General features: G+C 35.1%; 1 protein-coding gene across 1 annotated transcript in view; it reads right to left on the bottom strand.

Annotated features, from left to right (window-relative positions):
- Positions 1–641: 641 nt before the first annotated feature.
- Positions 642–15,937, bottom strand: part of LOC116776525 (uncharacterized) — a 34,377-nt gene continuing 19,081 nt past the window's right edge. Inside the window, exons 3-11 of the mRNA XM_061525555.1 lie at positions 6,477–6,582; positions 5,850–6,298; positions 5,057–5,190; positions 4,492–4,588; positions 4,032–4,300; positions 3,745–3,894; positions 3,029–3,194; positions 2,277–2,555; positions 642–2,074 (exon numbers count right to left, since the gene is read on the bottom strand). Coding sequence (XP_061381539.1) covers positions 1,736–2,074; positions 2,277–2,555; positions 3,029–3,194; positions 3,745–3,894; positions 4,032–4,300; positions 4,492–4,588; positions 5,057–5,190; positions 5,850–6,298; positions 6,477–6,582 — 1,989 coding nt within the window. The 3' untranslated portion in view covers positions 642–1,735. The remainder of the gene's footprint in view (positions 2,075–2,276; positions 2,556–3,028; positions 3,195–3,744; positions 3,895–4,031; positions 4,301–4,491; positions 4,589–5,056; positions 5,191–5,849; positions 6,299–6,476; positions 6,583–15,937) is intronic.

Below are 15,937 nucleotides of genomic sequence, written 5' to 3'. Positions count from 1 at the left end.
TAGCAACACTCCCATAGCGTCCTGAAACTGAATCCTATGGCGCAGCGCTTTATGCGGTGATGAAGATCACGTCCACGAGACTTCTCCATCAGGCAGTACTGATGGCCTCCTGGGATAGAGGGAGTTATAAGGCATTTATAAGTCAGGGAGGCGATGTATGTTTTCGAGATGTCGGTTCAGAACCCACGCCCCACTTGCACATCTCCTATTCAGGTCGATCAACAAAAAAGGCTGGTCTAAGGACGATCCTCCCCGAGACCTTTGCCCGCAATGTTTAAAAAAAAAACGAAATTTTTTTTCAGTTCGTATTTATTTACAAAACTTAATGTACTATACACTGAAAACTTATGAAAAAAAACTCTGTAAAATATTGTTGCGTGGAATTTGAACGAACGAATGTTAAGAGAATAACATTAATATACAGGGATCTTTATTTTGAATGAGAAAAATTTTATTTTCATACTTTTAAGTTGTCTCGTTATTATTTCAAGATCTCAACAATTATGAGTATAAAAAAATTATAAAAAAACAGATCTATATAGAATGTTTATATATATATATATATATATATATATATATATATATAAGATATAAATATATATATATATATATATATATATATATATAAGATATAAATATATATATATATATATATATATATTTTAAGAAGTCTGTGTATTTTTAAGCATATTTAACAGCACTAGAAATATGAAGGCACTTATGAAATTTCTACAAATAATATTATATGTAAATATTTTGTTAAAAATACATAGTTAAGGAATGTTTGTCTAATTTTCTTAGATTATATACAAAACATATCTACTGTGATGCTCGCCCGCCTGAGGACAAGGGGCTACAGATACCGACTTTAGAGAGGAATATTTTTCATTTAATAGGAAATATATATATATATATATATATATATATCTATATATATATATAAAATATTCCTCTTGTTTTTTAAGTACCAATCATCCCATTCATATATAAATAGCTAAAATTAATTCAATACTAGTACCGTTGGCTTACAGAAGAAACTAGTCGACAAAGATCAGGATGTATTAAAACATTTCAATCAAAAGGCCCTTCCGTCCGTCGCTAACTGTGTCCGGAGTTTCATGAACGTTAATTCAGCTTTAGGGCGCGGACACACTCGCGGCCTGGCCTTGAAATATTGAGTGCTGAAATAATACTACATGCTCTGATGTGACTGTGTGTCTGTTTGTCCAGATCGTTCCAAAGTTACCCAAAACCTTTTTTTTTCGACAACATGCTCATTCTTTCGAGTTACTTTCCAAGCTACATCTCTAACAAAATATATTTTTTTTCTACAATCAAAAAGATCTCAGTTAAATATCAATAAAATCGCCACACTGAGAACCGTCTTAAAAAATTAATTTAAATCTAATGATTACCTGACGAATTAAAAATAAAAATGTATAAAACTTAGACATTTTGTAATAATCACTAGCGAGTAAACATAAATATTCAGGCCAAAATAATACTAGATAAATTAAAATCTAGATTGGAGTAACCATATGGTATGGTGAGCGGGGATATCTAGGTTAAGACGGCCAAACAGACAGTAGTCTGTCGGCTGATCTAGAATTAGATATGTCTAGATTGACTCGACCGAACGTTACTTACTTGGCATCTAGATTACCGACCTAATAGTACCGAGTGGAAGTCTAAACAGACTCGACGAATAAACCTGACTGACTCGTCGTGTCTAGATTCAAGCGACCAGATCTCTCAGCTTAGTCTTCAACATTTTAACTTTCTTGTTAACTGCGTTCTTATAATTTAACTTGTCGCCGTTCTGCGATTTCGATCGACTTTTTATCCTTTCGAAGAACAGCTCGTAGAAGTTCGGCAGCGGTGTGTCGACTAGATCTACTAGATCCGCTAGGTTGCTGTCTAGATTGCTGTGGTAGCCGGACGGTGTAGCGTGCGGCGCGGTTTTGTAGCAGACGGCCATATTTTGTATGAAGTGGTTGAACATAGCCGTTTCCGTGAACCACTCCAGGAAGTACTGGTTCTGCTTGGAGGAGGTCTGCTTCACGAATGAGTCTTTCTGTGGATGAGATGTCGTTGTCAGCTATAGGAATTTAATTTATCGTGCATTTTGGTACAGATATAAGTTTCATCTAAACCGATAGTTATTTTTGCCTTTAGATATTGGAAATCGAGTTATACCGATTCCTGATCTTTAATACCGAGCAGAAACTCTAAGGAAGCCCAAACTACTAATTTCTGTACATATATATTAGACTCACATCAAAAATTACGCCATTCTTCCCCAGATCTCCATCCTTGAGTTCGCCCAACGTGAAAAATCTCCAGAAATCACCCAAAATGTCAACAAAGAACCTCAGGAACGCTTCCGATATCATGACATTCCTCGTCTTGGTGTCCTCGGACTTGTCCTTGTGTTTGAGGCTCTCCATGTGTAGTGAGGTTTTGAGTAACTTATAGGCGGACGTCGGGAGTATGGTGGACTCGTCCCCCTGGTAGAACAGCACCTTCGACGGATTTGTCAAGTCTATCAACATGCCCTGCGGAAATAAAAAATGACATAAATACATACATTTCATAAGCACTTAAATAACGGCCTCTCTCAGATAAACTAGTTAGCGGATATTGTTCACAATATATCTTCATTACACTGGATAACTATTCGGTAAGATCTAATAACGGATATCAGACAGGTCGATTACGCCCCAAAAAAATAACGAGTGCAATTAGTAAAAAACTGGACACATACAACGCTTTTAAAAGTACATTACTTCACCGCTGAGTTGGGCGCAAAAAAACAACATTGATATTGAAAAAAGATATACTCTACTAACTACTGTTAGTAAGATGTTGTAGAGAAAGACATAAAAGGACATTATTTTTAAAATAAACAGGTAATTAATAGTCCTTCGCTCACTTCTCACCTCTCTCTCGCACACCTCTCTGCCTCTCACTCGTGCCCAACGTTCCGTCCCCCCCCCACACACATGTATATGTATCAGTGTCTACTTACGTCCTGCAGGCCCATAGCTGAATGTTCCAGCATTCCCGCCAGCATGGGCAGCGGAGCGCTGAGCACATCGCCAGCGATCTGTTCCGGGATCGCTGATATCAGAGGCTGTTGCCACACGAAGGGATACAGCACGTGCTGGAGCGCCTCCAGGCACGACGATATTATGCTGCGGGGGAAATAAATGTTATTTGAATCAACAATTAAATGGAACTTTCATCATCATCATCATCAGCCTAGCGGAGCCCACTGCTGAGCAAAGGCCTCTCCTCACATGGAGAAGGTTAGTTCATTAATCGCCACGCTTCCTCAAGACGGGTTGGTGAAGTCAATCTTATAATTTGAAATTATAACACCAGGTTTCCTCACGATGTTTTCCTTCACCGTCCGTCAGTGGTGTCTAAATACTCTTAGAAAGTACATATGACTCGGAAAAGATCACATTGGTACTTGCCAGGTTTCGAACCCGCGCCCTTACGTATGAGAGGCGGACCTTTAACCTCCAGGCCACCACGACCCAACCTTAACTCATACTATATAAGTTTATATGAATTTAAATTTAAACTTTTAAATGTAAGGAAATTTTTATCGTGTGATAAATATCAAAATACGTTAGTTACAATCAAAGCAGGAGGCTCCTTAACTTATCATATATCAATGGGACTATGGCTTCTAATAGTCTGATTTAGATTTGAAGGTGTCAAGCGTTATCTGCCAACCTGAGCTGATCCCCCATGATGATGACCTTCCTCTCCAGGAGTAGTGAACCGAAAACCTTGATCGCCAGTCCAGCCCCCAGCTGATCCAGCATAACGGACAGACTGTTCTCTTCAGCTCGAGGATCTAACGCCATCTTGATTGTTCTGCATCTGGAAGTTGCCATATATATATGTGTGTGTAATTTTTTTTATTGTATGTTAGACACTGCTTGTTGTTATCGCTGTGACAAATAGTTTTCAACCTGCCCTTGTTCTATATAATATACTCTGTGCCTGTTTTTCCATACCTTGGCCGGCCCGTGTGGTCATATTTGTTCGGCTCGTTGTTATTTTGGGCATCGTAATGTTCCGGTAAGGAGTTCCCAGCGCCTGGTACTTGTCTGTCGGATGCTCTCCTGCTAGGGAGTGTCCTGGACCTGTTCTTCGCGGCGTCGTCAGTGTGCACTACGGTTATGTTCTCCCCGGGACTGGGGAAATCCGTCTCGAACAACTGCTGCAGTATCGTGTTCATTTCTACATCAGAGCTGCCGTGGTGAGATTCTATTTCTTGAAGTATCTAGAAATTTATGTTAATATATATTTTTTTTGCAATATATTTTTGTTATATGGCAACATATTAGATGTTTTGATTCCTTAGTTTCCTGCAGCTAGGAAGATTCATCTGGGTTTTTTTTCGTATTTTCAGATAAATAGCTGATATTTTTGTAAAACGCTTAAAAAATTATAAGATAGTTAATGTAGTTTTACCTTATAGTAGAACCCAGGCGCCCTATACTTGCCGATGAGGCAGTAACAGAGGGGTAGGCAGGTTGTAGCGCCCTCAGGCAGCACTCGGCGACAATAACTGAAAGAAAAACAAAGGAGGCAAAGATAAGGCAAGAGAATAATACAAACAGGATGTCATGCTGAGATAAAGGTCAGTTTTTGTGAAATTTCTAATGCGATTGCAACAAGGTTGCGTTAAACATTCAACGCTCGTGAGGGGGATAGAAAGAGACGGAGCGAGAGGGAACGGGTGGGCGCTAGTGAATTGTAAGCAATGTTCATAAAGTCCGTCTTAAAGAAGGATGTGAGTTCACTAAAAATCTATTGCTGCTCGTTCCTCTTTCATTTCCGCATTACGAAGTTTCACTTCTTCCGGAGGGACTCCACGCACTATTTTTTTCTTTTCGTAGCAACTAAATAAATATTCATACTAAAAGTACTCTAAATCTGACGTAGATATCATATATCTTTAATTTTGTTTACAAAACTTATCTCGTCTCGTTGGCAACAATATAAGAACGAAGGGATTGATGTGAGTATGCCTTACCCGTAAGATCTCTCTCCCCTCTCGTCTGTCAGCACTAACGAGTAACTCTGTGTGATCTTCTCTGTATCCGTTACGCCGCTAGAGCTTATCGTCTCAGGGAAAATCAGATTTTCAATGTGCGGTGGAACTTGGACCTGGGGGTCAAACACCTGGATATAGTGTTACGTAGCTCCGACCGCTGAGAAAATCCTTACTTTCTTTTTAGCTAAATTTATGTCCCATCTTATTGACATTCCAAAATTTTATGAAGTTCCTTACTTGGCTAGAACATCAGCAATTAAGAGCTGAGAAACCTTAAGTAGATGGTTGGAAATGGATCCATGTTGTAATATAATTATGGTTCAATTTTACTTAATATATGTATGTTACTAGAATAAAAAAATCCTCAAATAATCTCTTGGCACAAAGGTTAGTATTACGCGTAGTGATATCAATATTAAGCAATAATACAAACGGCCTCAGATTCATTGTCATTTTGGATTTGTAAACTATTGCTTACTACACTTACCTACCTACTTATTTACACTATTGTGATTGGACATATTTATCTCAGTTTGCTAAAAACACACGTATTTCAGAAAAAAACTAAGATGTTTAAACCAAAAACGGTAATAGGAATAGTGGTCATCTATATGGAGATATTAGGTCAGAATTATTTTTGAGGTAAGTCTTTGAAGTGCTATGAAAGAAATCTTGGTATATATTTTAGGAAATCTAACCGCTTAGCTACGAATAGGTCTTAAAATCGACTAACTTCTTAAATAATCAAAATCTGGATAGGGGATAACCATACCTGATTTGGGAACACGCTCTTGACGTAGGCTTCTCCGGTCATGTAGTTCAAACCGACGAGAAGGCAGAAGTTGAACAGGCCTCTCTCCCTCGGCTCAAACGGCAAGTCGATGTCCACACAGCCCATTTTCTCATCTATACTCATATTGTCCATATCCTCCACATTCGTTATCAAGTTCCCGCTGGAATCCGTCAGATTCTGTTTGGAATCTATGGAATCGCTGTCGTTTTTCATCCTGCTCAAGTTGCCCTGGGACGACCTGAAGCTCTTCCAGGAACGGAAGGTGGAATATGGATTGTCTATGATCTCCGACTTGTATGAACAAATAGATGTCTGGTGTCTGAATCTGTGATTCTTTGCATTTTTGTCCAAATACGCTACGCGGGATGACACCCGCCGGACGTAATTCTTACGCTTCTCTGTCAGACTTCTTGTTAATTTCACTGATTCTGGAAATATTAGTCCATAATTTATCAGATAAAGATTGTAGAATGACGTACAGTTGAGGAAATAATAAAAAAACTGTTTAATAGTGTTTGTGAGCTGAATCACCAAGGTCTACTGACTCAACGCAAGCTGAGGGCTCGGTTTTTTCATTTCTCATCACGGTCTACTCAGTCTACTCACCTTCACTGGTGTCGGACAGGTCTGTGGGGAAGCTCCCCGGTTTATTTTCCTCCATGTTGCAGGCAGCTGTCACAGTTTCGTATATTTCCGTCATGAGACGGTTCAACTGGAAACAGAAGACCAACATCATGGAATAGAACTGATTTATATTTTTAACTTATTTTTCTCCTTCCTTATACAACTATTCGTGGTTTTTTCCAAGCATTATTGCATGCAACGATCCCGGTGAAACTTTTGAAGCTCCCAAGAAGAAATTTTATCAAATAATACGTCTACAACATATATATAAAGTAGAGGTGTGACAAACAAACAGATACCTATGACGATACAACATCATTCAAAATCCCTGAAGGACGTCACTATCAAACAGAGTGCTACCAACCTTGACTAGTGAATTAATATTTTTTTTTATTTATGATAATATTATCTCATTGTTGATAGTGGGGTTAACAAACTCAGCAATTATTTCTTCGTAGGTATTCAAAAGGAGATTAAATTTTAAGTTTTATTCCACCAAGGTTAGACTCGGTTAAATTTAAACGTTGAAAGTTATTGTGGCTAAATTTTTACATAAATATTTAAGTTAAGGCTTCATAACTGTCACAACCTAATACTGTTCTATCACAAGGAAACAGGATACGAAGTTATTCAAAGTTTGTCACGAACGTAATCATTCACGTTAAAACTGATACTAAGGCTAACCTATCTTCTTAACCCTAAACATTCCTCCAACCGCACACAAAGTTAATGATCGAATCCAAGACTTATATTAAAATATTAAAACTCTGTACTCAGTACAAATCGTAAGATAATTACAATAATAACAAATAAATCTACGACGCCATTAAAAAATACTCGCGTCATTTTATTTACAGCATATTTAAAATATAAATGCTTGATCAAATTAAAACTGTGGGTACCTTGCGATGACATTTCGTTGAACATTCATTAACACTACATTTAATGAGAATTTTCACAAAAATTAATACGGGAGCAATCAAAACACCGACCCGAGCGGAGTTGGAACACTATTTGGTTATTAAGAAACGAATCTTTGTACTGATAATTGGGATGCTGTTATGTGAGATGCAGCACAGCAAAATATATATATAACCTTTTCGTATATGATTAAATAATGTCTCTTCAAAAGCATTGATTATAAAATTTATATATATTTTTTTAATAAACGATGTATTCGAAAACAATATACTTAGTATATTTCGTATAACATTATCATTCCAGCTCATCGTACTCCTGGACCTGGGTCCTCTTGACCTTTAAAGGGTCTTGTACCTTCTGGATTCACCGAGATCCTTTCGTACTGACCAGGTCGTTGGCCCATCTTGGATATGCAGTCGATATTAGAGGGGGTCGAACATATATATATATTTTTATTTATCAAAAAAAAATGTGTTCATATAAGTTGTTGTCTCACTCCAGCATCAAGCCAGCTAGGTCACGAAAACATCACACAATAATAATTATGATAATAGTAATTAGTGATGTGTATACTATCGATAATGTAGCAGGATTGATGTCAGTGTGATTTATTGATATCTGTCTCAATATTAGAAGTGACAACTGCGTCATACGGAGTCCGGGGTTCGAGTCTCGGGTGATATGAATTTTGTTTTAAAATGTTTCTTAATAATGTACTTATAGTTTTACTAACTAGTCTTATATACTGAGAGCATTCAGTGCTCGCTTGACAGACAAAATACAGTTACTTTCCAATTTTTTTTTAATAATCTTTTTCTAAAATGACGGTTTTAACTTAGGAATGTAAGACTGGATACTTGCTGTCTGACCGTGTGAACTAGTATTAAGGGCAGTATATGTTAGCCTTTAAGTGTGATATTGCACGCTAAATCTTTACTCTTGTGTTTTCTTAGATGAATGCAAACTATCACGTAAAACCAGTGGTAATTCTATACTTGTCATAGGTGAAAGGTCTGTTAAGGAATCTTGGTCCATCTCTTGCTAGATTTTATTCGAAATTTTAATGTGTGATAATCTTACAAATTTTTTAATCAATCTCACCAACAGCACGAAAACTTTTAAGTCTATATGCGTACATTCGATGTGATAAATCAATTAATTGATAAGTTCTTAATTATTATATATAGAGAACTTACAAATGTATTAATGTACCTATGTTCCGGATGTGCTATCTAATGTTAATAAGTAGAAAGTTTAGACAGCACATCAATTGAGAACATCCTTTTATTTTGAGTACATTAAAAATCTACTTTCATATAGATTGACTCGTTATACCTCACGTACATGCTTTTGGATCTCGATCATTGAAATATTCATTTTAAATAAACACAAAGTAACAAAAACGAATAACTTTTTTTAATGATATGCACACACACACACACACACACAAAGGACTATATTAATAGAATATGGAACGCTGACAAGAGAATTTGTGTCCAAAATATTGGCATTAGCCCTTTGCTCATCGCCATCTCCTTTAACCCTGCCCTTTGACTTTCCGTAACGCGACATGCGATAGACAGAGAAAAAATTAATTGTGCGTGCGAATCCCAAATCTGTTACGAAGTTTCACTTTTTCCGTGTAGAAATTGATTTTTAGTATTTTTTTTGTGTTTATTTGAGAAAAACTTTATTAACATCATTTACTAGTCACAATTGATTGCCCGTATGCGTTTTAGCGCCACATTTACCCTCTCGCTCTGTCTTTTTTTATCCTTTAACATTTAACGCAACCTAGTTGGAAGTCGCATAAGAAGTTTCACTTCAAACAGGTTGGGGAGGGGAATTTTTTTTCAGATATAACTCTTTCACCGCGTTCATATGTACGTAGTGTATTACATCGACTCGTAAACATCGATAACGTGTCATTCCATCACTGACCCAGATCATCAATAGAAGTTGTCTGTCAGACAGTAAGTCGCCGACACAAATTCTTTAAACTCACCGACGACACAGAACCAAAGGTTAGAGTTTAACTTTTATTACACGAGATAAATTAAAAGGGTCAATGATTTAGGTACACATACAATTATAGCCGAAACGGGACGAAAAACATACTATAGATGGAACATAATATTTTTATTAGCGTGTTAAATAATAAAAGATATATATTTATAATATAAATTTGAAGACTATATCCAGGAAAGAAAAAATTTTGATGCTAATTTAGGAGGAATAACATAAACTATCACAACAAATTATTTAAAATAAGCCGTTGAAGATTTGAAAATAATATCTGTCAAAAGGAATTAAACTAGAGATATAGGTTTTATTGTATCGTGTTGTTTTTATTGTATATTCATCATCAGCCTATCGGAGCCCACTGCCGAGCAAAGGCCTCCTCTCACACGGAGAAGGTTAGAGCATTAATCACCACGCTCGCTCAAGACGGATTGGCGATTTCAAACTTATAATTTGAAATTATAAAACCAGGTTTCCTCGCGATGTTTTCCTTCACCGTCCGTCAGTGGTGTCTTAATACTATTAGAAAGTACATTGACTTGGAAAATCCCATCGGTACTTGCCATGTTTCGAACCCGCACCCTCATGCACGAGAGGCTGTCCTTTAACCTCTAGGCCACCACGACTTATTATTGTTATGGGAAATAATATTTAAATCACGTAAAAACTTAGTTATTTATCTAAAGATAAATACATTGTATGAACTTAAAGATATAATAGACACTTATTTTGTTAATATGTTTAATGTTTAATTTATCAGCGTCCAAAAATGCTGTAACGAAATTGATAGTTCAGCAGGGTAGGTATCATCACTGATTAGGAGTCCTGAACTGAACTGAACTAACGATAAGAGATTCCCGCAAGAATGACAACAGAATTCTTCCATACATTATCACCACTGTTTATACGTGACGTTGATTAGTTACGTAAAGAGATAATTTAACGATAAAACAAAGTTATACTGACAGACAAACGATAGTATATATACTAAAAATCTGATTGAACTATCAACAGGAAGGGTAAAAGATTTGATTTAATATATTTGCTCCATCAAAATCGGTAATTCTAAACAAAATTAACAAAAAACTAACATTTTATTGCGAAATTCCTTTCATTAATGCTATATTTTGTTGTTATTAAGTTCTGTTTTAAAAATATTAGCTCTCCTTCATATGTAGTGCTAATTTAAGATAGTCAAAGAGGCCGCGAAGCACTTGCCGAAGCCCCACTTACAATGAATCACACGCGTTCAAACAAAGTAATCATTTTATATATGTGTGTGTGTGTGTGTGTGTGTGTGTGTGTGTGTGTGTGTGTGTGTGTGTGTGTGTGTGTGTGTGTGTGTGTGTGTGTGTGTGTGTGTGTGTGTGTGTGTGTGTGTGTGTGTGTGTGTGTGTGTGTGTGTGTATAAAGATTGCTTTAAACAACACAATTATTATACATACTTCAAAATAACGGGTATTTTAAAGCGACATTTGTTGCTCTTAAGTTTTTTTTAATTTTACGATAATAAAGATGATATTAGTAGATAAAGAAATATGTCTACTATTTGTTTGCATCCAGTAATGTCATAACTATTGGCGTAAATTGATAAATTATTGACTGTTATTTAGTACATTAATAGAGGGAGGTTATAGCCTGGACAGTATTAGGATATGATGAGTAGGAGACGAGAATTGATGAGCAATATTGAAAAAAAGAAAGGACATGGAAAATCAACGGATACTTTACAGACATATCAAACTGGAAGGAAACCCTGATAAGATTACATTATGTGATAGTCTACTAGACGAGACGAAACCTCTCAGCATGCCATGGATTCACCGTGCGGGTGCCGGGTCCATGATGCAGGGAGAGGAGCTTCAACGGTGCCTGGGACTAATAGTAAACAAAAAAATATGGAAATACATACATACATATATATATATATACGGTTCAAAGAGGAAGCAAAGCTTAAACTGAGGGTACATTATCTGTAATATGATACGAATAGTATAGTAACTTTGTGTTATAGACAATGTTTCCAGTGTTCTGTAGTTGTAACTCACGTGTTAATAACGTGTAATTAGTTAATATGGTCGTGGGAAAAATACATTATTATCACAAGTTTGCACAGACTACATACGAAGCGTTAATACTCACAATGAACAGTTTTGCCCGCAAACAAATATGATTAAAAATGTTTAATTGACAAACATATGAATATATATGTTGTCTTTGAAGAGATACATTTTCGTAAAGTATATAAATTAAGTAAAACCAACCGAGCAGTGGCGGGATAACCACAAGCCCAGGCGGGAAACTGGCTGCAGCAAGCTTGCTGGTGCAGAAGGCAAGGGGAAACCACTACAACAATCTTCCCATGCAAGTCATCATGTATACGGATCACTGATACGTGATGACCAAGACCAGTCTGCAGAGACTCATGCGATGACGACGCTGATATAAATATATAATAATTTTGAAAAAACAATAAAAGTATAACCCCACAAACTTGTACCGGATATAGACATATACTAGTATTTTTCTGTGACTTCATTCGCATTGTCGTCGGCATTGTGTTTAGAGAGCAGTTAATAATATGCCTTTATATGATAATTATGTACATTTCAACAACTAACTGACTGACTGACAGCGACATCTATCGTCGAGGTGACGTGATTACGTACCATTTTTATATGTTTCCGTACAAACTACGTTGTTGGAACGAAAAGTGAAAGATACAAAGCCTCCCTTCAGAATAGGCTTCACAGCCAGCTTAAGACTAAAATTTAATTTAATTTATTTTAACAAAACTTAACTATTAAAGTTGACCTTGAAAAAATACAAATCTTGAGTAATACGACGTGTCTTTTTTGTCCATGTCTTGGTATTCGCTATTCGGCCGAATAATACGTACTGTTATACCAAAAAAAAAAGTCGCCGAATAGGCCGAATAGCGAATAGTAGCCGAACATTCGCGGCCACTCTAATTCATATTATGACGCCAAATTTTTTTAACCAAATATATTTTAGTTTAAGTTACGCACCATATCCCACTTATATAGAAGCGACGTTTTATGTGATTGTATGTATGTATGTTTGTTCCCGTTTCATGCAAAAACCACTGTGTAGATTTTGACGAAAGTTCACAACACTATAGTTCACACATCAGAATAACATACAGGCTATAATTTCTCCCGGGACTAAGTGCAGTTCCCGCGGGATCGAGTCATAGCAAATGTATTCTGTACGAAGTCACGTGTCACACACTACACATGTCGCTGTCTGTTGGTTACTGTGAGCATTTTGTTAACACACTTTATACATTTCTCTCTGAGTCCAAATTATATTTACGGAATGTAGTTGCGGGCAAAAACTAGTAAACAATATATAAGTAGGTAGTTAGCAATTTGTATAAAATATAAGATCTGTATCAATTACAGTATAAATATTGTTTTTTTTACGTGAAACATATCGAAATAAGTGTCTTTAATGTAAGTTTAAAACTGATAGTCTTGAGTTGATTACACAAACACGTGATAAGGTATCTGATGGTGTATATCTAAAGGTTATATGTAACGAGGGTTTTAACTTTGAAATCAATTAAAACATAAGAAATAGAATATCTTTTTTGTAAGAAAACAAATCTAAAAATACTACAGAATACAAAAAGAACTTAACGAGAATCACCAACTTGTTTCAGACGTTTGGAGACAGACAAACAGACAATATTACACTCCACATTCCAAATCATCTCCAATACAAACTTTAAAACAATGCACAAATACACATCACACACAACTTGTTTAACCGACTGTCATGAATAGAGGTTATGGCAGATTATTATCACAAACATACTCTACCGCACTGATATTCGTACAATAAAATTGTTTTTCCCATCTATTTATTGACTTACATTCTATGAGGAAGTTTAGAACACATTCCAATAAATATCAATTCAATCGATAAATCACATCACTATTCACTACACTATAATATTATTAATACAAAGATAATGTATGTACAGGCAGACAGCTAGTGTTGTACTGACGCCTCCGACAACTTCATGGTATTACATGGTGTTGCAGAATATATAGTAGTTTTAAATTTGTCAAAACATCAATGAAACTTTCGCAATCGGTTAAATTTATAAAAGACGTATTTGTATTTTCATCTAACAAGAATTACAGAACGTGATTCAATATAAGGTCAAAACAAAAGTATTATTCCTTTGTATTATATCGTTAAAATATCAGTTTAATTACGATTTTATTGTCTTTCGCTGTGTTGTAGGATATTAAAGATAAACTTTATGATAGTCATACCTTATGTACATATACAAACATATATATATATATATATATATATATTTCCAAAATGGAACAGCACCATATAAGCCTCGAAGTTTTTCCTAAACGTGAGTCACATACAATGGTTGCTTCTTGTATAATCAATAACAAAAGTGCTTTATATAATTTTATATTATTTTAAGAAAATAAAATGTAATATTTAAATAATTTAAAAATATATAACATTCTTATTAACATACTGTCAGATTTATAAAGATAATGATTATAATGACGAGAGATGTTTTGAGAATACGGAGAGGAAGTAGCGTTACTAAAACGGAAATTAATAAGACATATACTATAGTATAAATTTTAAAATATTATAGCCTTTTAGGCTTCCATTACTTAGCTTCAAGCTGTATGAAAAAGCTTTATAGCTAACCATTAAAGCAGATTTAAGCGCTGCATTGTTTATTTCATATACTAAATTAGATTTACATCTTTGTCTGTCTACGAGCATAAATTGATTGATTTGATCCACAAGTAAAAACTATGAAACAAATTTATAACAAAAATTCTTCAATTGAAACTAAGTTTTTGTGATAATTAGGCTTTTTTTTTAATTTTAGTATCCATGATAACGGGATGGAAGTGGAAAATATAACAAACCTTCAAACATTGCATTATAGATGACAAAATTTTTACCCATGTGACATTTCCAAAACATTTGTCCGTCACAGTAGATTTCAGCATCGATTTTCCATGGAAGTCGCCCTTGAGCTTTAAGGCTCGGCTTCATAATGTCGAACGTTTGTAATAAAGCCATCACCATAATTACAATAACTTAGAGAATATTATCTTTTGGCCATTGTATAATATATTTGACAGAAGAAAAAAATAAGTAAATTATTTGCCAGTTCTAAATTTGATGTTGATAATTACAAGATTATCTGATATTACGTTAAAGTTAACTGCATTCTTGAAAGTTAACCTTCACCTACATAGTTAAAAAAAAGACCAGCAGTGAGATTTTAATTAATATTAAATTTTAAAAAGTCTGTTTTGTTGGTAAGTACGAGTTGCATAGTTAACAAGAACTGATCTTGTAGAATTTAGAGCATGAAGAAGAGCAATCAGTCTTGAAAGAGAAAATATGAAAAAAAAAATATTAGGAAAGAAAGATCGATGAAATATCTAGTTTATTGAGAAGGCAGCTACAACAGCACATCATGTGGAATCCAGGAAATGTAGTTACCAAAACCAGCCTGTAAAGCCTTACTAAAGGTCACGAACTTCATTCAAGGCAGCCACAAGCCACGACTTGTTAAAATAGTTCAGCAGAATATTTTATATTTTTTATATATCATCATTGACATAAAACAATTTAATTGGTCCGCAATACCATTAATATTAATTTTAAATATTAAATAAAATAATCTCAACACTTTTCTACTAGACTGTACTTCGCAATTAGTACAATAGATCATCTCATTCATTCGGGAACTATCTCTTTCACACGTTTTATAAAATTTAACAAATTGAACTCTATTTGGAACGACATTGAATCTATTTTTGCATGTAGTTTCGTTTCAAACAATTACTATAAGTAATCGTAACGGATTCCGATCCTTTGTTTGGTTAAATTGCCTTTATCACGACATATTATATTACTAACCCACCAACCCATTTTTAAGCGTGGTGGGTGATCATTATGTTGGCTACATGCAATTAGTTTATATATATACACATGTATATATTTAAAAAAATAAAGTTTTGGGGACGGGAGATATAACCGAGGAGACAAAAAAATATATCTGGTTTTTGGGAGAGAAATTTGTTTTTTCATTAGTTTTAATATAATGGGATTAATGGTTTATTATACCATTAAAGTTAAAAAAATATCGTAAATACATATGGGTCGCGATTGGTTTGTTGATTTCAGAAGATTATTTATTATCCGATATCCGGCTCTCAGATCAAACACTGTATTTGTTTAAAATGAATTCCCTTTATATTAAATAATTAAGGCATTGTAAGTCAATAGGAAGTGATATACGTTTAGATTTCCAAAACCTATATACAACTTATACAATTTGGATAATTCAAGGTCAGTGGGGGTCATGACCTTTATACAGCTGTTCAGTGACGTCACTGCACGGGCCATAAAACAATCTCAACAGATTGCTGCAACAGAGTACCCTTTGTGAGACTCTATCCAGATGTGTGATC

The sequence above is a fragment of the Danaus plexippus genome, chromosome 30 (assembly GCF_018135715.1).
Source record: "Danaus plexippus chromosome 30, MEX_DaPlex, whole genome shotgun sequence".
NCBI classification, from domain to species: domain Eukaryota; kingdom Metazoa; phylum Arthropoda; class Insecta; order Lepidoptera; family Nymphalidae; genus Danaus; species Danaus plexippus.
The sequence above is the reverse complement of the archived record's forward strand: the minus strand, read 5'-3'. Positions and strand labels throughout refer to the sequence as shown.